Source organism: Coffea arabica, chromosome 11c (genome assembly GCF_036785885.1).
Source record: "Coffea arabica cultivar ET-39 chromosome 11c, Coffea Arabica ET-39 HiFi, whole genome shotgun sequence".
In the NCBI taxonomy this organism is placed as follows: Eukaryota; Viridiplantae; Streptophyta; class Magnoliopsida; order Gentianales; family Rubiaceae; genus Coffea; species Coffea arabica.
The window spans coordinates 37,722,371-37,747,611 of record NC_092330.1 but is presented as its reverse complement, the minus strand read 5'-3'; the positions used below and the strand labels follow the sequence as shown (position 1 = coordinate 37,747,611).

The 25,241-nt window shown below is 35.0% G+C and overlaps 2 protein-coding genes across 2 annotated transcripts; one reads left to right on the top strand and one right to left on the bottom strand.

Annotated features, from left to right (window-relative positions):
- Positions 1 to 3,984: 3,984 nt before the first annotated feature.
- On the top strand, positions 3,985 to 13,498 carry LOC113715879 (phosphoglucomutase, cytoplasmic-like). Its single transcript, XM_072070519.1, has 19 exons — positions 3,985 to 4,124; positions 4,243 to 4,368; positions 4,945 to 5,026; positions 5,937 to 5,992; positions 6,597 to 6,710; positions 6,824 to 6,886; positions 7,934 to 8,053; positions 8,147 to 8,247; positions 8,819 to 8,878; positions 8,981 to 9,080; positions 9,205 to 9,362; positions 9,439 to 9,534; positions 9,770 to 9,833; positions 10,916 to 10,997; positions 11,110 to 11,285; positions 11,421 to 11,497; positions 12,596 to 12,728; positions 12,942 to 13,058; positions 13,149 to 13,498. The coding sequence occupies exons 2-19, from the start codon at positions 4,288 to 4,290 to the stop codon at positions 13,218 to 13,220; spliced, it is 1,752 nt and encodes a 583-aa protein (XP_071926620.1). The 5' UTR covers positions 3,985 to 4,124; positions 4,243 to 4,287; the 3' UTR covers positions 13,221 to 13,498.
- Positions 13,499 to 20,484: 6,986 nt separating this feature from the next.
- On the bottom strand, positions 20,485 to 22,962 carry LOC113715640 (pectinesterase). The gene is made up of 2 exons (XM_027239907.2): positions 22,015 to 22,962; positions 20,485 to 21,396 (listed from the first exon to the last, which is right to left on the bottom strand). The coding sequence occupies exons 1-2, from the start codon at positions 22,916 to 22,918 to the stop codon at positions 20,705 to 20,707; spliced, it is 1,596 nt and encodes a 531-aa protein (XP_027095708.1). The 5' UTR covers positions 22,919 to 22,962; the 3' UTR covers positions 20,485 to 20,704.
- Positions 22,963 to 25,241: the final 2,279 nt, after the last annotated feature.

Below are 25,241 nucleotides of genomic sequence, written 5' to 3'. Positions count from 1 at the left end.
ATTCAATGTAGTGGGTTAGTATTTAATAACAATGTATTAATAACAAGATATTTAATAAGGGTATTTTAGACAATTTGAAAGATTACTACATTTCTTAATAGAAAAGTGGACTACAATTTGGGACAGACAAAAAAGGAAAACAAGACTATCAAAGTGGGACGGAGGGAGTAGTTTTTTTTTTTGCTTTTTCAAGATTCAATGTACATTCACCTGCATAACATTGAATTAAGATACGCAAACACAAATCAAATAAAACTACACATTATCGTGAATAGTAAAAACAACAAGTGTACAACTGTAACAAAACTTCAATCCTAAGTATCGTGAATCCATTGGCAAACACGAATGGGAACTAAACCAAGGAGGCGAAAGTACATCGCTGTCACTTTCCTCATTTTTGGTTGGCTTCATGTCCTAATGGTTGGTTGCGGACAAATATTCAAAGTTGGATTGATGAATGACTCATCAGTTGCTAACTGGCTTTTTAGCAGACTATTTTGTCAAAACAAGCCATATTGAGATGGATTCAGAACTTAGATCGGTCTTTGGACCCAATTTGACGATAACTCCTGAGTGTTTCTAATCTAATTGTGTGTGTTTCTTTTTCTATCGATGGAAAAAAGAGATAGATTTAGAAAAAATAGAATAGACCGATCCAAGAACTTGTTTTTATCAGTTTTAATCTTCCTACTACCAATAAATGAATTACTTACAAATCCTACTCCAATCAGCTTTAATATTTACGTGGAGATTAGATTTCAACGTCATTATGTTAATATGGTCAAATACTGTAGCACTTTTTTTGATGTAAATATCTGTAAAATAAAAAAGGTAATTGAGAAATGCGTTGATGACTTAAACAAATAAGTTTGAGCAAATAATTCACTTTCCAGACAATAGAGTTTGGAAGCTAGCTTTTTTAATGTTCTAATTTACAAAGTTAAAAACCTTAAAATTCTTCATATATATATATATATATATATATATATATCTATATCAGCAAATAATCTTGTATGTTGCATATTGTTTTGCTAACAAAATTCTCATAGCTGACTAATATTTTGTTGCTTTCGGTTTTGTTTCATTTCACATGAATGAAAGAGAACCTTAGTCCAATCAGAAACAACAGTCCGGAGTAGCCCCTAATCATTGGTCTTTGAAAACGAGGCCTAGGATATATTTATTACTGCTAAACTTTAAATGCACTTAGTTGTAGTAATCTGATTTAACCTCTAACTCATTACTATTAAACATGGTCCATGAGTCCATTGTCCGTTTTCTCGCCGATTGAAGTTGTTTTCATAACATTTTGTTTGTTCGCTATGGTTTGCACTTAGGATTTTTTGGACTCGTTTGCTGGTTTCAAGTCATCAGTTTTATCAACAAAGCGTTTTCATTCTACTACTACTATGAAGACATATGGGGAAGGACAGTTTACAATAATAAATTCGGCAAGCTAATTACGTGTTTATTAGATGGAGCCAGATTAAACACACCACAATTTCATTAAACAACGAAATCTGCACTAATAACAGGTCAAAAAAGGGAGCTAGATTGATTGCACCATTTTTCTAATGAAGATTTTTCAAGAGTGAGTATTTTTTCACTGATTGTAAGATCTTTTTTAACAAGGTCTGTCTAATGCGTGTATTCATGTAAAAGGGTAAGCAAATAAATATTTTGGAAAAAAAAAAAGTGAAATTGGATAAGTTGATTAATACAAAATGGGTAATAATTATTGAATGTTTCTAACGAATGCCTATTAGGTACATGTTAACACATCTAATATTCATATAATATATTAATAATTATTACCCTTCATTTCATTAATATACTTTTCCTATTTAATATTATATACCTTCCCTTATATTTATTTATTTTCCTTTTTATAAATGAATGAGCACCCGTTAGACAAACCCACAATTATTAGTATGTGTATTCATATAGTTGGATAAGTGTGATTTAGATAAATATTTTGAAAAAAAAAGAATGCTAAATTGGAAAAGTTGATAAATATAGAGTATGATAATAATTATTAATATATATATTCACGTAATAGATTAAATGTGATTTAAATGTGTTAACGAATACACGCCGACACCGGTTAAATAAACCCTTAAGAGTTAAATGCTTCCAAATAAGTTAACAAAACAAAAGGTAGCATTTTGCATTTGGACTCCAAATCGTTTTGCAGTTGTGACAAAGTGTTATTATTATTATTTTTTTTTTTTGCCAAACACAATAGATTTTAATCTAGACTTACTCTTACTCTATATTAGGGGAGGGTTGCATTTGGACTCCAAAAACGTTTCGCTGCTATGACAATGTGTTTTTTTTTTTTTGGTCGGATATGATAGATTTTAATCTACAACTACTTTTACTCTATACTAGGGGAAGAAGGGGATCAAGGGAGGAATTCAGGGAATTGAATCACCATCGATCCAGCTGGATGCACGGGACGAATTTTTTTGGGGAAATCCTAAATTAAAATGCAGATAAAAGGATTTGATCCTTTTACCTGCGCCCAAATAATAGACAAGGTGTTATTGGATTGGTCTTTGAGTTCGCTCTAGTACAGGTTGGTATCTGATTGGGTACTTTAGGCTGTTTGCGTTTTGGATCTTCTCGAATCTCGATGACATGTCCGTGTTCTATTGTCAATTTCTCGTAAACTGCCATGACGCAACGCTTGAAGCTTTAAACACTGCGTTGCATGTTTTGATTGGATAGCTCATAATTTGTTTTAGTGCATTACAGGCATGTTTTTATGCAGTCCGTGGATCAAATTGGACAATCAATGCACGTAATTCAAGAACATGCTACGAGAACTTTTTAGTGTAAACCAGATATATTTTCCTAGACAGAACTTTTGTAGTATCAACTGTCTAGATGAGTAAATAAGTTATATTTTCATTTCAAAAATAAGGGATAAATTCAAAAACCTTACTTGAGATTTTTTTAACAATTTCCCTTAGTTCTTTTTGAGGTTTGAAAAATTACATATATCTCTCCTAAATTTACCGTTTTCGTAACAAAAACTATTTAATGGTCAAACTTTTGAATGAATAACCCAAAATGCTCTCATGAAATTATGAAGTTCATTTTACTTTCTTATAAAATTGTTTAAAAATTATGGAACATGCACAAAATCTCAAATTCATTTTGAACTCTCATATCTATTATTTTAAACCTTTCATATTACTTCATTTCAAATTAGTACCATTATCACCATGACCATTACTATCATCAATAACTAAATTCTAAAACCTCAGTCGAAATTAAAGAAAATTGTATTGTTGAACTCAAATAATTTCAATAACAACATCAATAAAACATCCTATCCCTCAAAAATTGGATTACCGATACCAACCCAATCCTTTTTAAACCCAATTTACATTTTCTTCTATTCATCTCTAGATCCTTCAAGCAAACCTAAATTTAATTTTTAATATGTTATAATTGTGTTTAGTACATAATTAGTTATTCCACAAGTGAATTGTATTTTGTTTCCATTAAATGTTTAATTATGTGATACATTCATATGAACCAGAGATTACGAGTGGACTGTCTAATTACATGAAAAAAATATTAATACGTTAGGGCTATTATGGTAATTTTGAAAACACCTATTATGGACCTGCCATCATAAAAAATTTAAAATACTTCCTCGACATATTTTATAATTATCTTTTCACCTCGCGTAGATCCAACATTGTTACAATATATTTTTTGCACAAAAAGTTACAATCCAAAAGCTTTGTCAATTGTTCTAGCTCAAATTCATTAACAGTCTAAATCCACAAGAGTTTGATAACTTGACATTGTGGGCAGGCCAGACAAAAACCATCTACATGTGAGCCTAACATGGCCTAAAAATACTGCAAAAGAAATTGGGATCTATTCTAATACAAACTGAAGAAGAGGATTAAATTGTGGCATATACTAAGGCCACAAAATCGCACGCAGAATAATCCGAGTCACTTCCCTAGTTTTCTTCCCCATCCTCTTAGCTGCACCTCATTCCGTTCCTTTTTCTTTGCGTACATATTACTGCTCTCCCTCCTTTTCCTTTTCCCTCTGGAATCTCTCTCACACCCGTCACTCCCTCATCTCTTCTAGCTCAGGTGCCACGTGCTTTCTCCCTCTCACACACTCACTTCCAACGGAATCCTTATATATATACTCTCATGCGTATAAATCAGTAGGGATATGCTGATTGGAAACCTCTGATTCATTTTGCAGTTTTGAACCTAATTCAGCAACAACAAACAAACCAGGACGACAACAATGGTGGTTTTCCAGGTAGCTCGCGTTGAAACTACGCCGTTCGACGGCCAGAAGCCTGGCACCTCCGGCCTCCGCAAGAAGGTTTGCTTAATAATTTTCTTTTCTTCCTTCTTTCTTCGGCCAAAGAAATGGAAACGAATCCAATCATTAACCGTGATAGTTTAATTCTTATGAAATTTATTGAAAAATTGTATCATTTTTATCGATGATGATGATCTTAGCGTCTTAGTAGTATCGATATTTCTTTTAATTTGATCATGTTTTGTTCATATTTGAACTTCTATTTTTTCTCTTTTTGGATCCGTGAATCATATGCATTTGTGTTGATTATGATCTGTTACTGCATCGCATTTGCATTGCATCGATTTGAAATTTGGAAGATTACCTGAGTTTCTGTCTTTTTCTTTTGCTTTTCGGCTACTAAGTGGTCGGTTTGGTTGATTCGTGAGTTTTATTAATCAATGGATGAATTGCAGAATATGCTATAGAGAAAGTTGATTTTCTTAGTTGAGTGGTGTAATATGTTATGTAATGCAGATCTCACGGACTGCAGTAGCCTGGATTTGTTTTGGATATGAACAAATAAAGCCTTTCACAATGTCTTTTATTCCGTTTGGCTTGTTCTGATGTAACGTGATCATGATTGGATTGTTGCAGGTGAAGGTTTTTACTCAGCCTCATTACTTGCACAACTTTGTGCAGTCAACATTCTATGCCCTTGGAGCTGATAAAGTCAGAGGTGATTTGGGTTTTTACTTTTAGTTTGTTCAATTGGTACCTTTTGTAGATTGCTGGGTTTATGTTCAAAGTTTAAATGTCAAAGGCTCCAAGGTTAACTTTTTGTGAATTTGATTGCAAGGAAGAAACTTTTTATGATTTCTGCATTTATTGTGTCTTGTCTTTGTTGAGTGAAGGCAAAATGAGATGCTTCTGTGCATGTCACCACCAAATTCAATAGAATCTTGTTCACGCACAAGGCTGAAATGTAGCAGCAATAGGTACACGCTTAAGGAACGCAGATTTTTGATAGTTTTCTGGTGGGAATGGTGATTTAGAGATCCAGTGGCAATCTACCCTTACAGTGGTATAATCTAGATAAAGCATTCCTCAATATTAGTATCAATCAGTGCTTACTTCAGAACAGTGTTCAGATAAACCATCTGTTAAAGCATTCATGATACAAGTATTCGTATCATCTCAGAGCAGGTGAAACATGATTTTGGTCTGTTTTTGCTTAGCGATTGCACATTTTAGGGATACAAGAGGTGCTTGTGTTGAATGTTTGAAAGCTTCAGGAGATTGATATTGCTGGAAGAAAGTATTATGTTCTTCCTTTTGTCCAACAATGCATGCCACCTGAAGTTTCTGAGGTGTAATAATAATTGCAGCAGAAAGTTAGCTTGACTAACTCCAAAACAAGATTGTATGCTTTGCTCTTAATTGGCAGCAGAAAGTTAGCTTGACTAACTCCAAAACAAGATTGTATGCTTTGCTCTTAATTGGTGTTAGACGGAACTGTATCTAATTTGTATTGTTTCAACTGTAACTGAAGTTGAAGGAGACTGTAAACTTTCTTAATGAAGTACATCCGTGTCTCTGATATATGTTTTTGATTTATCATCTTCTTCCTGCATCTCTCCATGTTCCAGGTGCTACACTGGTTGTTTCTGGTGATGGTCGATACTATTCAAAGGATGCAATCCAGGTAAAGTTCTTGAAAAGTGTGCAGCTTTATGCATGTTAAAGTGCTTTATTTTAGGATGATACTCTTTCGATTCATGAATTAATTAGCACTGGCTAGTGTTGCGGTTACAAATTTTAAGTTTTCAATTATCCAGCCACTGAATTCACGAATGGTACGCACTCAGAGCCCTGCTCTTTTCTATTTTAGTTTGAATGGTCTATGTAGTTCGTTACATGGGACCTGCCACACCATGAACTATTCAATAGAAGACGATTTTAACATCTCAGACTCTGATGTTACTTCTTGATGTTAAACATGTCTTGTTTCCTTTGCTGTGACTTTATTATCATGAGGAGATGAGTCTTGTTTTGAAGGTGTATTTTAATTGATTCTCTGAAAGAACTTAAAAAGTCAATGTTGCAAAATATAACTAGGCTTATGAGTTTCATGCTGCAACAACTAATAATATATGATTTTAGATGCAGAATATAACTTGCATTTGCATGTAAGTTCAAACATTTTGTTCCTCAGTGTGGGCTTTTTTGCTTTTGCTGGGCTAGAAAGTGCAGAACTGCGGACCATGCATGGCTTGCTTTTGGAAATGACTCTGTTGTATATGTGTCAGATCATTATTAAAATGGCAGCTGCAAATGGAGTAAGACGAATTTGGGTTGGTCAGAATGGATTGTTGTCTACTCCTGCTGTATCGGCTGTTATACGTGACAGAGTTGGCCATGATGTGAGTATCTCCTTTGCATTTCTCCTATGACTTTTTCCCCCAATGTTCCAGAAATGTTTAAGTTATTTCAATGTTGACACTGATACTCCTCTCTCTCTCTCAACTGAATATAGGGATCTAAGGCAAATGGAGGATTTATTTTGACTGCAAGTCACAACCCTGGTGGACCCCATGAGGTTAGTTTGTGCTGTATTTTCTTAATGTACTGATGTTGTACATGCCTTGCTGAAAAGAGCATTTCATTCTTAAGGAGTCTATTTATGCATTCATTCTTTTTTGCTTTAGGGTTTTCTTTAATGGTTTTGGTGATGTGCGTGAGAGAAAATTTTTTTAGCTTTCGTCATCTTAGGTGTTAAACTTTCTGTTCATGTTGATAAGAAATTCTTTCAAGAGCCTCATTTCCATATTTAATAATCTTTTAGTCATTGTTGAGCAAGGCTTTTCTGTATAGGCAAATTTACTAGGATAGAATCCACCCACTTAAAAAAAACCTTAGGGATGTAGAAAACTTGAAAACTTAAATTAGGCCAATGTTTATAAATCTCACTGTACAGTTATACAAGTCAAAAATGCTGGAGAGATGAAGAGGTGCAGAGTTTGTCAATTGACACCTGCGAAGAGTTGGAGACAGAAATTTAATTTTTGGAGAAAGGGAAATAACTTGTTTAGAAAATTCTTTTGGAACTAATGACTACAGATTTTTGATTAATTTGATGGAGGAAACAAAGTGTTAAAAGCAAGGTAGAATTGTGAATGTTGTCTATGGCTTGTTCTTGTCCATGTAAAGAAAAAATAGAATTTGGCTCTTGTTTTCTTAGTGTCTCTTTATCTAGTTGATGAGAATTGGATGGGAACACAAAAGATGTCAGGATTAGACTTAATACTTACAAGTATATTAGTTACTTGGATGAGAATGGTAGATACCTGATAACACGTTGCAAGGGAAAAGAAGGCATATGACCTGGGAATGAAGACCTTACTTCTGTATTTTGCAGTGAAGTTCTTTGATTTTTGCAAATACCTAATTTTCTTGATGGTTCTGTTTTAGCCAGTAATAGTTGAATTGTAATTTGAATACTAGTGAAGGCACGCCATTATGGTTGCCTAGTTGGAGAATGATTTTTGTAGAACTCATATAACATATATCCTGGAATAAGGAATTTCAGAAACAAATTGAATGATGATTAAGTCATCTCTTGTTGTGTGGACTATTTTGACTGCAGGATTTTGGAATTAAATACAACATGGAAAATGGTGGACCTGCTCCAGAGTCAGTTACTGATAAGATCTATGAGAATACAAAAACAATAAAGGAGTATTTGATTGCAGAAGGATTGCCAGATGTATGAAGTGCTTTTAAATCTTGTCTGTTTTCCTTGGACTCAATTTACTTTTTCATTGATCTGATATTCCAACATGATTTGAAATTCTGTCAGGTGGACATCAGTACAGTAGGTGTTTCAAGCTTTACTGGTCCAGAGGGGCAATTTGACGTTGATGTTTTTGATTCAACCACTGATTATGTGAAACTGATGAAGTATGTTATCTTCTTAGAGTAGTAGAAGCTTATGACTATTTTTTTTCTTTTTTTAAAAATTTCAAAGACATTTGTGTAGTGCATTCCCATCCTTTATGTCCTGAAGATGAGTGGTATTTCTGCAGCTTGCATATGAGATTTCATTGAGTTCTATATTAGCATATCATGCATGCATGCCATATTATTTTTAGATCTTTGATGATCTTATGTACAAGTTAAATGTTAATTCTTGTTTAAGTTTGGGGTTGTACTTGAGTCAATAATACCTGTAAGCAGTTAAACACACCACTTTTGTGGGATGTTTTTGAAGCATTTCGAATTGTTTTAGTTGTACGAAGAGTGAATGGTTTGCTTGTATGCTGCAAACATCTCTACATCTGTAGTAGATAGGAGATTTACCTTATGTATTACTGCTTTACCAGAGATCTTATATAAATAATTTATGCTGCCATCCTTGCTGCTTCTGTGAGAATATTCAAAGCAGCTTTGTTATGCTTGGGATTCTTCCAGTTTAGCTTTATTTTTCATTCCTTTTTTAAGTTGTCTATAACTTGTTTTAATCTGATAACAGGTCCATATTTGATTTTGAGTCTATTCGGAAGCTTCTATCATCTCCAAACTTTACTTTCTGGTATGCTTGTCATACCCTTCTTTCATATGTAAAATTCTAAATGCTCTGTTTCCCTATTCTACGCAATTGTTTGGATGCTTAACGGCTGGTCATGTTCTGCAGTTATGATGCACTTCATGGGGTTGCTGGAGTTTATGCAAAGCGTATATTTGTTGAAGAGCTTGGTGCAGAAGAAAGCTCTCTTTTGAATTGCGTACCAAAGGTCTTGAGTTTATTTTCCTGCTACTGTTGCTTTAAATGAAAATGTTAAACTGTTGTATATTTCCCGCTTCTTTTAACAGAATTACATTCTTCGACTGACTTGTTCATAACTTCTACCCGAGCAGGAGGACTTTGGTGGAGGGCACCCAGATCCTAATCTTACCTATGCAAAAGAGTTAGTTGCTCGCATGGGATTGGGTAAGACTAACAATGAAAGTGAGCCACCAGAATTTGGTGCTGCTGCTGATGGGGATGCTGACCGTAACATGATCCTTGGGAAAAGGTAGCTTCGTACTCATTTTTGGTGACAACTGTCATGTTGCTCAAAATTACATTAAACTGTATTCATTTGGTGTCAGGTTTTTTGTCACTCCATCTGATTCGGTTGCTATTATTGCTGCAAATGCTGTTGAAGCCATCCCTTACTTTTCCAGTGGTCTAAAAGGAGTTGCCAGGTTTTGCTCAGACTTGCTATTGTCTGATCTTCATGTACATTGAATGTGTTTCAATCCTGCTTTTTCATGATTAAAATTTTCTCCTGGTACATGTATGTCCTTTTGGTATCGCTGGATGTATATCCACATGCATACATGCTCTCACTTCACACACTATGTATGTATGCAGACATGCGTGACCTTTCGGTAAATTTATCAAAAAAGGTTTTAATTGTGTTTAACTTTTCCTTTGCAGGAGTATGCCAACATCTGCTGCTCTTGATGTTGTGGCTAAACATCTCAACCTGAAATTCTTTGAGGTGCTTTAATACATTCCCTTCTTTTAAGTTTTCCATTTTTTGAGTTGGACTGGGGTGGGAGTAGAGCTGGCAATTTGTCCCAAGTCCCAATGGGCTACCCATGCCCAAAAGAACTTTGGGCGGGATGGGTATTATAATTTGATATTGGGTTTAAGTTGGGACACATCCCAACTATACCCATTAATGAATGGGAAAGGGTGGGAAATACTTGGGTACCCATTGGGCTCAAATAGCAAGGGCTCCATTTGGATTAGCTGTTTTTGGGGGGGGTGTTTTTGAAATATTTTATTGTAACAGTGTATATGAAAAATTTTTACTATAAATTTTTTTTGAAATATTTGATATACTAATATGGATGGGATGTTTCTTGAGTTATTGTATATTACTGTAACATTGTATTTGAAAAACTTATTTTTTGGAAAAATAGTCAATCCAAACGGAGTCTTAGATTCAAAAATTATCTTTAACAATTTTTATAGTCATACCAGCGAATATAATCTAGTAGTCTTCCTAGTTATTATCCACAAGAATTTCTAGCATTTCAGTCAGTTTAGACCTGTCATTCTTGGACAATGATGAGGATAAATATTCAACATCCTAAGTACCTTGGCCATCTTGATATATGTTAGAATATGGCTGTATATCTATCTTTTCCTTTATTTGTTAATCCAATTTTTGGTGGGAATTTTGAGTATAAAGCACTGGCATGTTTATTTAATAAAACTAAAAGAAATTTAATAAATCAAAAATATTAAAATTATATAAAAAAATAAAAAATGAATTAAAGGAAAAAAAATATGTAGGAAATGGATTTGGGTATTGGGCGGGATCAATCTAAACCCATCCCAAAGTGATCCCGCCCAAATTAGTCCCAAAAAACATATGGGTAAGGTTGGGCGCAAACCCATATGACTTGATTCCATCTCAAACCCAAGCAAATCCCGCCCATCCCGCCCATTTTGCCACCTCTAGGTGGGAGGTTGGTAATTGAGTGAGGTTCCTTGCCTATGCAGTGAATCTTTGTGAATTGAGTGTAGTTCCTTGTCCATGCAATGAGTCTTCTGACTATTATTTTTATATAGGTGCCTACTGGCTGGAAATTCTTTGGTAACTTAATGGATGCTGGAATGTGTTCAGTTTGTGGTGAAGAAAGTTTTGGAACTGGTAAGCTCTTTTTCATATCCTTTAAGATTTAACTGTTCAAAAAGAGCTATATCAGTTGTAAAACAACTAAAGAGCTGAATAACAATAAGCTACTTAATTGGTTCGCTGGTAGGCTCGGATCATATACGCGAGAAAGATGGAATCTGGGCTGTTTTGGCTTGGCTATCCATACTGGCCTACAAAAACAAAGATAACTTAGGTGGAGGGAAGCTTGTGACTGTTGAAGACATTGTTCGTCAGCATTGGTCTGTATATGGACGCCACTATTACACTCGATATGATTACGAGGTACATGCAGTATGTAGAAATGCTTATTCATTTCTTGCAACCTGCATATATGGTATTTTTGATTCGGACTAAGTAAGTTGAACGATATAATGGTAATATATTGTGTCTAAAACAATGTGGCTTTTTTTCTACAAGAATGTTGATGCAGGTGGTGCAAAGGACTTGATGGCACATTTGGTCAAGCTGCAATCATCCCTCGGTGAAGTGAATGAGTATGCTTCTTTCTTTTACTCTGTCTAAATAGGATTTGTTCTGCTTCTTTTTGAAACACTAAAATGAATATGACAAGTTTCTTAGGCTTAATGTAAATGGGTTGAGAGTCTTGTGTAACAACTTTCTGACATTAGATATCTTCTACTGTCATGGTTGATAACCTCTGAATTTGAACACGTTTAATCTAAGTAACCCTTGTTTTCTCCACTTCTTCTCAGCATTAAAGGGCATCAAGTACTTGTTTGCGTGAGTCAATAGTATCAATAAAGTGAACCAACTACATTTCTCTTAACTCTGCCTTCTGAATCAAGTAAAAGACTGTTGATGGGCAGATGTTCTCCAGTTGAGAAAATGTGTCATCATTCTATATCAACTGTTTTTCAGAGTTTAGCTAGGGCTATCTGTGGTTGGAATCAAATGATGGCTCTGTAATGTTGTCAGAAGATAATGCTCTTAGTATCTTCTGCTTGCCTTGCTCGTGTCGAAAAGTTTGTTTGTATGCTTATATTCTGCAGTTAAGTTAAAAGAGAAAGGTAAGTCCTCTCTGGCATTTCATGTGAAGATTCTGTAGCTTTCACTGAATATGTTCTCATTTTAAGGAAACTCTTGCCTATCTTTGAGGAAGGCAAATGTGACTCTAGTTATTGTTGGACAAAGTTGTCTTCATCTCTACTGCTGCATCACCCGGCAGGAATTTCTCATCAAAGGAACACTGTCAAAACTCGATATGAGCATTGGATGCTAATTTTAACGACTTGAATAAAGTTCATGAATCAAAGATTATCACCAATTAGCCTGACCCTTTTACAGGCGTGAAATACATATATAATGTTTGACAAAAAAGAGAAAAGATGTGGGAATTGTCAGTTGATGGTTTCCAATATAATTAGCTCATCACTTGGGAGACATGCCAAAATGATTTGTGTGGCACGAGTGTTTTAGCATCATTTTGTTTGATACCTTGCGTTCCAATGATTTGGATGAATGCTTGAAACTTGAATGTTGAGGGAACTTCTACCAGATGATATTCAATTGCTTGTGTTGGTTTGAGGTAGCGTTTTTTTTTTCTGAAAACCTTGCCTGTTCATGTAATGCAGAATAATAAAAGGGATATGTTCAGACGTTTCAAATGTTGATCGTGCTGATGAGTTTGAGTATAAAGATCCAGTGGATGGTTCCATCTCTAAGCATCAGGGTATCCGATATCTGTTTGAAGATGGTTCGCGATTGGTAAAGTCCTAGCCCTTGAAGCTTAAAAAATGTCTAAATTTGTTTCTAATAATTAAGTGCATTACTGCAACGAGGTAGTATTTCTTATCATGTTTCAAGTAGAGTACAATGAAAACAGAAGGAACGATTAATCATGATATGAGCCGTGTTGACTATTTCATATGGTAGATGTATCTCTCTCTCTCTCTTCACCACACCTTCCTCTTGCATCAGGTTTTCCGTCTTTCTGGAACTGGATCAGAGGGTGCTACTATTCGTGTTTATATCGAGCAATATGAGAAGGATTCTTCAAAAACTGGGAGAGATTCTCAAGAAGCACTTGCTCCTTTGGTGAGATATTGCAGCGCATGTTTTCATACCTATCTAACATGAATCTATTTCAGCCTCCTCGTCTCTAAAACTGGTTTTTTATCGCCTCAGGTGGAAGTTGCTATTAAGCTCTCTAAGATGGAAGCATTCACCGGCAGATCTGCCCCCACAGTCATCACATAAGATCATACTGTTACGCGGTTTAACAAATTGTACGTCTTACAGCACAAATAAATGGTATAACTGCTGTTATGAGTCAGTAGTGCTCCAGTCTATGGATACTCGCATGTATCGACTTGTGTAATTTTTGTATTTCTGCGGCCTTAATATGGTGGGCATTTTTTTGATGAGAATATCTGTGGACTTGGGTTTCCAGTTTTGCACGTAAAACTTACTTTGGATGGTCGGGTAACTTTTGGCACCTCATTCATTGCCTTTAATATAGCGTCTCTTTTGCTGTAGTTTATAATTTGTTCTTTTACCCTATCTTCCGCATTGATTTTACTTTAAAAATTGTATATACAGTCGAGCAAATCTACTTGAATTCTTTCTGCTATCTTTTTTTTTTTTTTTTTTTTAAGGTCGGTATATTACTCATTTGAAAAATTAATGTCGGTCGTCAAATTCCTTCAGATTTAAAAGTAACTCAGGCAGGGTATCGGTATGCATAATGAATTATTGCATGATGTCTGTTTGGTATAAGCCAAAGTTTTCAAACTTTGCGACCATATTGATGATGACAGCGATGTCCTTGAATTCTTCTCCATTGGAATTAGAATCCTTCTGGAGACCATGGCATTTGTCATCAAGTTCGGAAAGTACAAGCGCCTGCACTTTTTGTTCCTCCACCAAACGCTCTATGAATAAGGTAAGGTGTTGGAGGAATGTAAACCCAACTCTTTAGTCATGCCATGCCCTGCCATGCCTGGAGATGGTTTCAGAAAATCCCGGTATGGTAATGGAAAAGAAGGGACAAAAGGTAAACTCTTTTAATCATCCAAAACGGTAGGGGAAGAAAGAACTGTTTTTCTATCATAAAATCCGAAGATTTGAAGAGTTTTCTTTTAAGAAAATAGTTCGGAAGACAAATGGAGCTGGGGCCCAAAACAAAAAAAAACAAAAAAAAATCAAGATTTCAGGAAAAATATAAAACACTCATCCATGATCACACAGAATCAAAGAAAAGATAATTGGGACCCTCGAAACAAACCCATATATTTTGAAATGCATCAAAAAATTCCAATCTTTATTCTTCTTTTTCATAATTAAGTATGACATTATCTATCTCCATACAATAATGCAATGCAAAGGGTGATGATCTGAATAATCAAGTCTTATTATTTTACAGGAAACCGATGATTAACATTCCCGGGTAACCAACCAACTATTGAGATAGTACAGTGTATTATGACATCAATCAGTATGGTTCTTTCGGCTCTGGCTTCCGATCAGTACGGTTCTTTTGGCTCTGGATCAAATATTAGTCCAAGTGACTATTGAGATAGTATCATGACATCAATCCTGAAGGGGTCCATTGTCTTGGGTGGAGTGAAAGCTCTGCTTCACTCCTTGTTGAACGCTCAAATTATCTCAATGTCGGGGCCAGCTGAACTCCAATTTATAACTTGTTGGTCACACCACATCAGCGATGGAAGCAGCATCTTATATATGGATAAACACTAAAGTGCATACTTTTGTCGTACGAATTAGAGAACAAATTAAAGGGTCAATTCCCTAATCTCTCGTCCATACATTACTTTTCACAGGGTCGAAATCCGGTTCTCATTGCTCCATTTCAAGTGGTCCTCGTACGTGGTCACGTGGACGTTTGGATCACTGCTTAATGCAATCCACAAGAATAGTTTCGCATTGCAACCCCTTCAACGAAGATGTTAATTACAACAAAACAAAACCTTAACAGGGCAGAAAAAAAAAAGAAAAAGAAAGAAAGATAAATGCTGCAAAACATTTCGTCCATCAGCTGACCCAATGTAAAAAAGCAGAACGGACCCAATAATTCAGAAGATGCTTCTACCTTTTTCCTTTTTTTTTGTTTAGGAAGGGTTTTTGGGGGGGGGGGGGGGGGGCTCTTTCTTTTTCCATTCATTTCTTTTCAGACTAAGACGAAAAAGAGAGACTCGATGACTGTGAAAAGCTACCCCAAAGAGCACGAGAGCCCCATAGGACAGTCCTCCTAACCTGGAATTAGGCCAGCCATGCTTTAGAGGCTAAGTCAGTGTTTATCTGACTTTGATGCCTCTTATAGGTATATATCCCCGATTGAGCAAAAGCCAAACACCATTTTATGCAACTCTGATCTCATACGCTTCTTCCCTACATGGAGTAACTATCATCTTTTTCATTTCTTTTCCTTGCTCTTTTAGTCCTATAGATAAGGATCCATGCCTTTTCATCTTTTTAGATCCACACTTGTAAGACCGTTGAGCTTACGCTATGAATCGAAGGCAATTATTGAAATTTGGTCCACTAATTAAGCGAGGTAGTTAGGCGAATGAGTGTGGTTGTTTGATAGCTGAGCTTGATCCATCAAAATAACTTTGATGTAGCTTGATCCAAAAAGCTTAATTTTTACCATACTAGTGCTAAATTTTATTGGTACTAATTGAGTGAAGCATGTTGATGATTTTTCTTTTTGTTAGGACCACCTAGTTAGGTTTCATCGTTAGAGTGGAAACAAATACCGGAGAAAAATTGCTGTTACTGGGTTTGACAAGTCAAACCATTACTACGTTAGAGGTTGTTTAGATTGCATTAGTTTAGAAGAATTTGTGAAAACAAACAAAATTACTATTGTACTTTTTGAGATGTGGCATAGTCAAAGACAAAATCTAGGGGGTTATCTTCTCACCTTAAAATTTTGAAAATTTTAGAAAACTCCTCCTATATAGTTTAAGCTATTTACTCTCCAAAAAATTTCATTAACTTTATATGCACATATATATATTTCATCCCTTTTAAATTTACATTATTGGTCCTGTTCCTGGATATATATGAAATAAATTGGTAGTTGAAAAATGTGACGTGGAAATATTACTTGGGAACTCGAAAATTCTCCCCAAAAAATGACAATCCAAAAGCTCTTATTCCTTATTCTTTAAAAACTCAAAATTTTCTCCACAAAAGATGAAGATGACAATCCAAACAAGCTCTTATTCCTTATTCTACTCTACAAATTGGGTTCGTCCAACCCATTTTTTACGCGGAAGAAATTAATCAGAAAAAAAAGGACTTTATCAAATCTTTTGAATTGCTTTTAATGAAAATTAAGCTACAACCCACGAATTCTACGTAATGAAATTTTACGTGATCGGTGTGCTCAAAAGGAGAAATGGAAGGAAGATTTGGCGCAACTTAAAAGAGCGCTTGTGGAGAAGATTTTACTTCCTATAACAACACTAAGATGTCTTTTGAATGACATAAATCTATAAGGCAAACACAATCTCACCATCACCATATTATTGTGCTTTTCCATGAAAAGAAAAGCAGTTAGACATATTTATCTAATTGAAGTATACACACTCTAATTGACGTAACACTTTAGCTTTTTCCTACTGTTCTTCACTACTCGAGAGCCACTAGTGTTTTTACTCATTTAATTCCATTTATTTTTGGTAAATGATGGAAGCCATATAATCATTTGCTAACAGAGACAGTCATATTTGCGTCTGAAAACAAGGACATGACATTTTTAGTCAATTTCCAGCTACGAGAAACACACTTTCAAATTCTAACCACCTCTCCTTATCAAATTTCTCAATCTAATCAAGACATGGAAGCATAAAGTTTGCGCTTTTAGCGAAAAAGCTAAACGCATAGCCAATAGGATTAAGGAAATACACGACAATGAGGTACTAATCAATTGCGACTCAAGCAAGAATGAATGGTGGAAATTTTTTGGACTGTCATTTGAGAAAGGGATGATATCATCTTCATTTTCCTGCCCATTATCCTCGAAATCCAGAAATCATTCATAGCCTCATCTATCACATATACATCCATGCATAATTATGCATATACATGTTTAGTTTTGCATGCATAATTCATTATGCATGTCTGTATTAAGTCATCATGCAAACCTTTTTTTACGTCTTACTTTTGAGGAAAATCTAGCTTATTATAGAGAAGATAAGGAACTATTATGTAGAAGTTTGATTAACTAAATCCCAATCTATTCTTTTACATCTTTGTTAAGATAATAGCAAGATCAAATGAACTAAGATATAATTAAGTAATAGCAAGATCAAATGAACTAAGATATAAATAGATGAGAGTTCACTCACACAGTTGGAAGTTTGGAAGGAACAGATTAGTTTGCAGTTAGATTGTTGAAGGTTTAGTACCATTGCTGATTAATTCTTAGATGGTTCAAGAGTAAATTGAACTTATATGTTTTCTCCCTTTACATTTCCATAGAAGGATAAAAATTAAGAGGAGGAGTTCACCAAATGACGGTGTGAGGACATGCGAAGTACGGGAAAGTGTAAGGAAGAGGACGACTGAATATTTTGTCAATTCTCTTATAATCAATATTCCATGATGACCATCGAAATCACTTGTCAGCAATGACCAATCCAATACACAATTTGCAAATTCTCTTACACCACAATCGTTCGTTTTTGTTAGGATAGATACATATAAGTCATAATCCACTCAGCTTTCAAAGTTGTCACAATTACTCACCTCATTATCTCGTTTCAATTTGGATTTTTACATTCTGAAACTGCAAAAGCTGGAAAATTCCAGGAAATTGATGGTCCAACAAAAACTAGAGAAATAATAAGAGAATTAATTCCCATTTGACTATTCTTTCTTGTCTATGTTTTCTCCATATTATGTTTTCAGAGGATGTGTGAAATGAACTTTTATTTCTCTTAATTTGCGATGGATGGCGTAGTTTGTTTAGACAAAATATGAAAGTGACTTGCTAAATATGTCCTAACTAACAAAAAGTATGCACTTAACTATTTGATAGCACCTTAAGTAATAGACCAGTAGGTCAGAATAATGTATGGCTTACATTCGAAGATAGAGGCTTGTCATTCTGTTTCTGTTCATTTTTTTAAAAAAAAACAGAAATAAATGTTTCTTTTTCATAATTTTTTATATGAAACCATGACTTCCTGATAATTTGTAGACCTATGATTTATGTGCTAATTAATATTTTGGATTATTAATTACATGGAAATGCTATTAAAGCTTGTCATCTTGAAGACAAGGTTAAGTTCGAAGGAATTATTCTGCTATTAAATGCGGATTAGGGTGCAGGGATGATATGTTCACCCGTAGCCCAAATAGATAAAGGGTGATATTATCAATAAATTAAGATCATATCCTTCAAGACAGACTCACAAGCTAGACACATGTGTAAGTGAATCGGCATGTGAAAAAAATAATTAACTGTATATATAATTTCATCAAAATATTTATTTCAAAACGAGATCTCAAATACAGCAGCATGCAAAAAGTATAGATATGTAGTTTCATCAGAGCCTAGTATAAATTTAAATAAAGGAAAGAGTTGCATGAACAATATATCTCTAAAGAACATCCAACAAATTATACAGCGTATATGTAGAAAAAGACGTAACAGTGATGAATGATATTGCTACATATCTTGGCATCTACGCTTTAAGCCTTTGTCAAGATGAAGAATTGATCAATTGTGTTCTTCAGTGCTAGTATGCACTTTTGTATAGCTCATAGTACCTTTGTCCTTCAGTCATTGGACCTTTGTCCATGTATTATATATTTTGGGCATTATTAACACAATCATCCTTTTGACCAAAAGAAAAAAAAAAGGAGTATGTTTACAATTATATATAATTTCATTCATAATATAAACACCAGATATTACTTTTATTCGAGTCTTATGAATAAAAAACTATATACACCTTATAATTTGCTACATACAATTTTAAGAACTGCCATTTTAAGACAAATCTAACCTAGAAATCATTTAGGATAAGATTAGATTTGATGATAAGATGACAGGAACGGTAAGTTGGAGGTCGGCTCCTACCTAAAAAACAGAAAAAAAAAAAAAGAAGGGAACCCATAAATTATCTCTTAAACAATAACAGTTGCAATCGTTGGTGCCATATTGTCTTGAATATAAATCAACTGCAGTCATTGTTTGTTAGCATGTGCTGCACCTTGACTGCTTGTTCGATGAGACTGCGATATGGAAAAATACGTCGTGTGGTGACTTTTATGGGCTCCATTATGTGGTTCTCCCTTTCACCCTTTACTTGACGTCAAAGTTATTTAGCCAATGAGTTTCCTTGGCCTTGATTTTGTTACTAAAAAGACGTAAAATAACTTTTGTTTCCTTGGCAATTAAAAGTGTAATTATTTGACAAATCTTTCAGGTCGTAACTTAATAAGAACAAGTCCAGTTGGTACTCCTAGCTACAGTGTCGCTCCACATAACACGTTTATTGACTAATGCCTTATCGAAAACTTGCTGAGGAGAAGCTGCATGCGCCAGTCACTTTCCAGGAGTCTCGTCTTTACTTTTTGATTTGTTATTTTTTGCTTTTTTTTTTCCCATTAATTTGGAACAATTATGATAAAAAATAATTGCATCTAATTAAGTTGAACTAATTCATTCAGGGCCACACAAATTATAATTTCCAAATTACAGAAAACTAGTGTTTTTAAAAAAAATACAAAATATTGACGGGACTGGATTACATCTTGAAATGTTCCTGAGCTTCCATGCATGCAGTGAATATTTCTTGAACTCTTAACAAGACAGGCTAAGGCATATTTCACTGGAAACCCGGCCCGTTAATCTTGTTAATAATCAAACGTCTTTATTCAGAGCCATATGTGTCCAAAATACACAGGATAAAAGTTTAATCTTTCGAGTTATATTACAAATTTTAAATAAAATCAAACTATTTAGAAGCACATAAATAATCAATCATTCACTTGTCAGAAAATTGTCTATTTATGACATGGTAAAATATTTGGTGCCAGGCCAGTAGAAGAAGTCACAAGACAAAGAATCAAGAAAAAATGGAGACTCTACAATAAAATAGAGTTCTTTTGGATTAGAGTCAGTCTGCGCATTTTTAAAGTTAGTTTGGATTAGATTCAGTGTGCTATTCACGAAAATCACAGTTTTACGTAAAAGAAGAAAAAAAAAATGGAGACTGAGAAAAGTCAATACTTTCTTTTAAGATGCCCAGTGCTCACTGGCATAGACAAATGCAAGACCCGAATGATAGATTAATAATTTTCTCATGGCTGGCTTTTAAGATTTAAAGTCAACTCACAAAAATTTGGATGATTACTGGTTGAACTGTTGCCTTTCTTTTATAATGCTATGGTTGCTCTCCAGATAGGTTATTGTTATTGTGGGCACAGTCTTTGTTTATGTCCCATTCAGCACATCATATATCCACAATGATAATGAAACAAATTAAGTAAAAGTTGCAATTTTATTTGTTGATTTTCATTCTATGTTACAAGGAGTTTTTGGCACACCATCTACAAAGCTAACCAGAGCAAACTTATACTATTGACAATTGCATGAAATCGATATGCTAGTCTAGTAATCTTGTTCTTGATGAATTGACAATGACAATACCTTTCAGTAATAGCGTAATGAAAAAATGGAATAGACGTGACTTTAGTTTATTTTACAGGCCTGATGTGAAAGGCACTCCAGTTCCTGGAATCCATGAATTTCCGGCCAAGAAGTTTCCGACAGAAAATTTTCCAGCTTCTGCAGGACTTGTTAAAATATGAAATCCCCCCCATTTTACCCTTCCGCCAGTTGCTGCACCAGGTCCAGAGTTCATATACTCAGCATAGTAAAGTGTACTTAGAGCAAAGTTGCCACTCCATGGAAGCCAACCTGCTGGATCAATCACGTTATCTATGGAAGTTGTCATGATTACAGTCCTTGAATACTTTTGCCATGGCCTTCCAAGATAACTCTTGATTGAACCCTGAACTGATTTCAAGTCTGAAGCTGCAGTGATTCGCGAGTTATGGATAATTATTCCAGTATTTTCATTAGGATCAGTTCTTGCTTGGGCTGTGAGAGTGTTCATTTGATTACCTAGTGGCCTTCTTAGGTTAAAATTGCAGTTTTGAAAGACAACTATTGCATCTCCAAAGACGAAGTCTTGGGTTCCATACACATCGCAATCGCGATAGAATTGGCGTTGGGCATACACATAGAGGGTATCTTGATAGCCTTTGAAGCTGCATCTATAGAAAACTGAAAAGTCTGACCCTGAGCGCAGAGCAACTGCTTGGTGTTTTTGAGGTCCAGCCGTATTTTCAAATGTCATATCTCGAGCAATGAATCCACTTCCAGTAATAGCTGAGGAGAAAGTGTATACATTAAGTATATTATTGTTTCATAATGAGATGTCAGTTATTTCCTCGAAGGATAAGCTAGTGCGAAAATTATGATAAAAGTAGAGTAGGGTATATATAATATAATAAGATGTCAATTATCTCTTTGAATGAAGAACAATTGCAGAAGTTCTCTGCTGTTGACATTTGCAACAAAAGATAACTTAAGTTAATGCTCAAGTTGACTACAAAAATATTTGTTAATATTGGGTTTTGACAGCAGAGCGTAATGACTTGGGTTGGTTGTCTCGTGAGTTGAGACGAAAATATTGTGCATGGATGTTTGACAAGTTACTTTTCATGCTATATGCAAATTGCTGAGTTCCAAACGTTCAATTGTAACTGGAAGAGGATTAGAAGAATCCTCCAATGAAATAAAAAGGAGAAGAAATAGTGACTTAAATGTTGATTTTTATGTCAATCATCTTAATGGAAAAGAGGAAAAGGTTAATGAATGTGACAAATAGAAGTCTACGTGGAACAATGACTGATGTAGTGATTTTTTGTTGATTGAATGTTTAAATTTGCTATTTTTGAGTTTCAGTGGGACCTTGAATGATGAAAACCTTTATGATGAACTCACCGAATGTTGCTGATCGAAAAGTTGTTGAGCCATCTTGAACATTTTTGTTGCCTGTAACAACTGTAGCATCGATTCCATCTCCTATGAACATTATATTCTTCATGGTTACCACGACATTTTCTTTGTAAATGCCTTTTTTAACGTATATAACAACTCTGCCACCCTTCCCCTTAGCAGCAGCCAAAGCTTCAGCAATGGTTTTGTAGTTGCCAGAACCATCTTGGGCTACAGTGATATCAGCTTTTGTTGGTCCACCGGATGATTGAAGAAGCTTACGATCACCAACAGAAAGCCATTCTGGGAAGCCATTAGAACTCAGCAATCGCCTGCCTTTGATTTGTTGAGTGCTGGAATGTGCAGAAGCTGCTGATAAAGCAGCCTTGTTGATGGCAAGTGAATTGCTAAGGTGCTTTGAGAAGGTGCTGTTCACAAGAAATGGGAAGGATTGCAAATTCGAAGACAATTGGAAATCAAGAAAGCCATTTTGGCAGGTTTGATGATTTGCAATAGCAGCGCTTAACCATGTTTGAGCATCATCCAATTTGGTAGGATTGGCAGAAGTAATAGCACGATTGAGGTTATCAATGCTATCTTCATAGAGTTCTACACAATCAGCCCAAGCAGACTTGCCTAGCTGATTGAGAGAACTCAAATCCATAGTTGAGAGGAGCTTTTGGACATATTGAGCCTGGGAGAGAGTGAACTTAAGGGCAGCATCACGAACATTGAAGGAAGTTTGATCAAGTTTAGTTTGAGGTGACATTGTGTTAATTGAGAGAGAATTGCACAGGTCTGGATAGGGGGTTTGGCTACAAAAGGATGATGATGTTGCAGCCTTTGCCACCCCAAATGATGCAACAAAAATATGAAAACTAAAGAGCGCAAAGATAGCTAGCTTATCCATGCAAAATCAATTTTTTGCTTGCTATGAACTATTAATTGGTATCTTTGGATGATGATTGTGTAAAGGATGCCTAAATGAGGTCCTTTATATAGGCAAAAACTTGGCTGGTTGAGGGGCACACAAAAGTGATTTGCATGTAAAAAAGTAATTTACGTGTTTCAAGATTTTTCAACGCGCTTAAGTTTATGAAAATGCCACGGCCATGCAAAATGATGCCCACTTTAATTAGCAGTGGAGAATCTTAGGGGTTTTATGTTTGTTTTCGAATGAAAATCTTGGGTTTTGCATGAAGCCACGCCAATTGATTGTGAAACCACGTCGTTATGATTGTGTTGGTTTCTCAACGTGTGGATGGGGTTTTAGGAAATGAAAATGAAGTTTCATTTTAATCCAAGTGAAAGAAATGTTTGAAAAGTATAAATATACATCCCACCAATGTCAATTTACTAAAATTTAAGTTTTTTGACCCCTAAAAATGATGCTTCCGTGCATATATACGGATCACAAAGAAACAAGAATATGGAAACCATTCCAATTTTCAAACTTATATGTGATGTCAAACGTATGCATCATAGCCATTACATTTTCAGACATCCATATGTATGTATGCATTATATACACATATTATGTTATGCATATTTACCTAGACCACATATACAAGAATAGACTCGTGAATGTTACATTAGCTGGCCTTAATTTGAAAACGATGCAAAGTGGCCTTTTTAGTTAGCTTAGGTGAAGTGATATGCACTGTTTGGTAAATAGGTTTTGCAAGTGAGTTCTTCTTCTGCCACCTGGTAAGATATGGATGGATTAATGCAATGGCTCTGTAAGTTACGCCAAATGTCCTGCCTCCCAGGCAAACCTTTTAGACCAATGCATGTCAAATCATGGTTTTGCTGGTTTTAGAACTTGAGACCTTTTTTGGAATTTACGTTTGACGATTTGGTATAGCATTCTAGAATATATGCCTGTAGAGCAATAGAGAGAGAAGTAATTCGTTGGAAGAACCTTAAACACAAAAAAGTTTAAAGCTGGAGTTTCACAGACAACTGTTCATAGATATTAAAAGTTCAGGTTTTAATTGTCTTGAATAGTACATGTAAGTCGGTTATCAATTTCCGGGAAAGTTTCACAAAAGTATCCATGCTTTTGTGTGATCACCTGTTTATAAACATCAAATTTCCATCTTATATATGGTAGTCTATCAGTCATCAAAAACAAAATAAACTATTAAAGTTATGTATGGTTCTAGTAGCAGATATTATTGTTAACTCAGTCGAAAAAGTGCTAAAAGGCACGTATGGTTGACATAGAACGCCAACACAAGTTGGCAAGGATAACAACTCATTTTTTCACAAAAAAATTATGTGTCTGAATTGCGCTATTTATGTAAGGGCTGTATTAGTAGACGATTTGTAAGGACTCTGTAAGCGAGTTATGATTCCTGATAAGTCATTTTTTCATGAAAGATCATGTGTTCGAATTCCAGTAAGGACTGTATTGGTGAATAATTTGTAAGAATTTCTGTAAATGACCTATGATTTCGGAAACACGTCCTTACCGGTGGTGATAATCGGAACCGAACCCATTCAAATTTAATATTCAAAAAAAAAAATGGTTGACATAGAACAATTTTAAAATTATCCAAGACTAATATAGTAATCAAGGTCCAAATTTATTCTTCTAGAGAAGGATGAATGACATTTCAACACTCTTCTTCTCTTGCAATTCTAGATCACACATCTCGATCATGTTGGATATTACTAACACGCCATTACATGCAGTACTCCCGTGACCTTATTAAATAGCAAGGACCATGCTACACAAACAGATCTTCTGATTTATTTGACTTGGGATTTCTCACTTGTATCCAATTCTTGGCTTCTTTTTGTTTTGGTTAAAAGAAAGAAAGAAAGAAAGAAAAGGAAACAGACTAACACATAATTTGGTCCATCACAAAATATGGAAACTCGCTGTGTAACCTAATCTGCTGATTAATAAATACTTGACCTAATCAATGAATATGGATAAAACCTAATCTCCTGATACTCCCAAATTTGCTCCTGTTCTCAACGCCTACTTGCAGTGTAGATAGCTGTCGTACTTAGCAAACTTTTTGAACGGGCTTAGGTTCAGCCCGCAGACTTTATAGTAGAATGGGGGCTTTGTCTGACTCCAAATATGATGATGATTTAGTTAGAGCTGCAATAACTCCAAGAATTGACCCAAATGATGGACCAAAGTTACAAAAGAGACAAAGAATTGTAAAAAGTAAAAGATTGACCCAAATATTCCGGATAAACAATAAATTGCTCCTGAC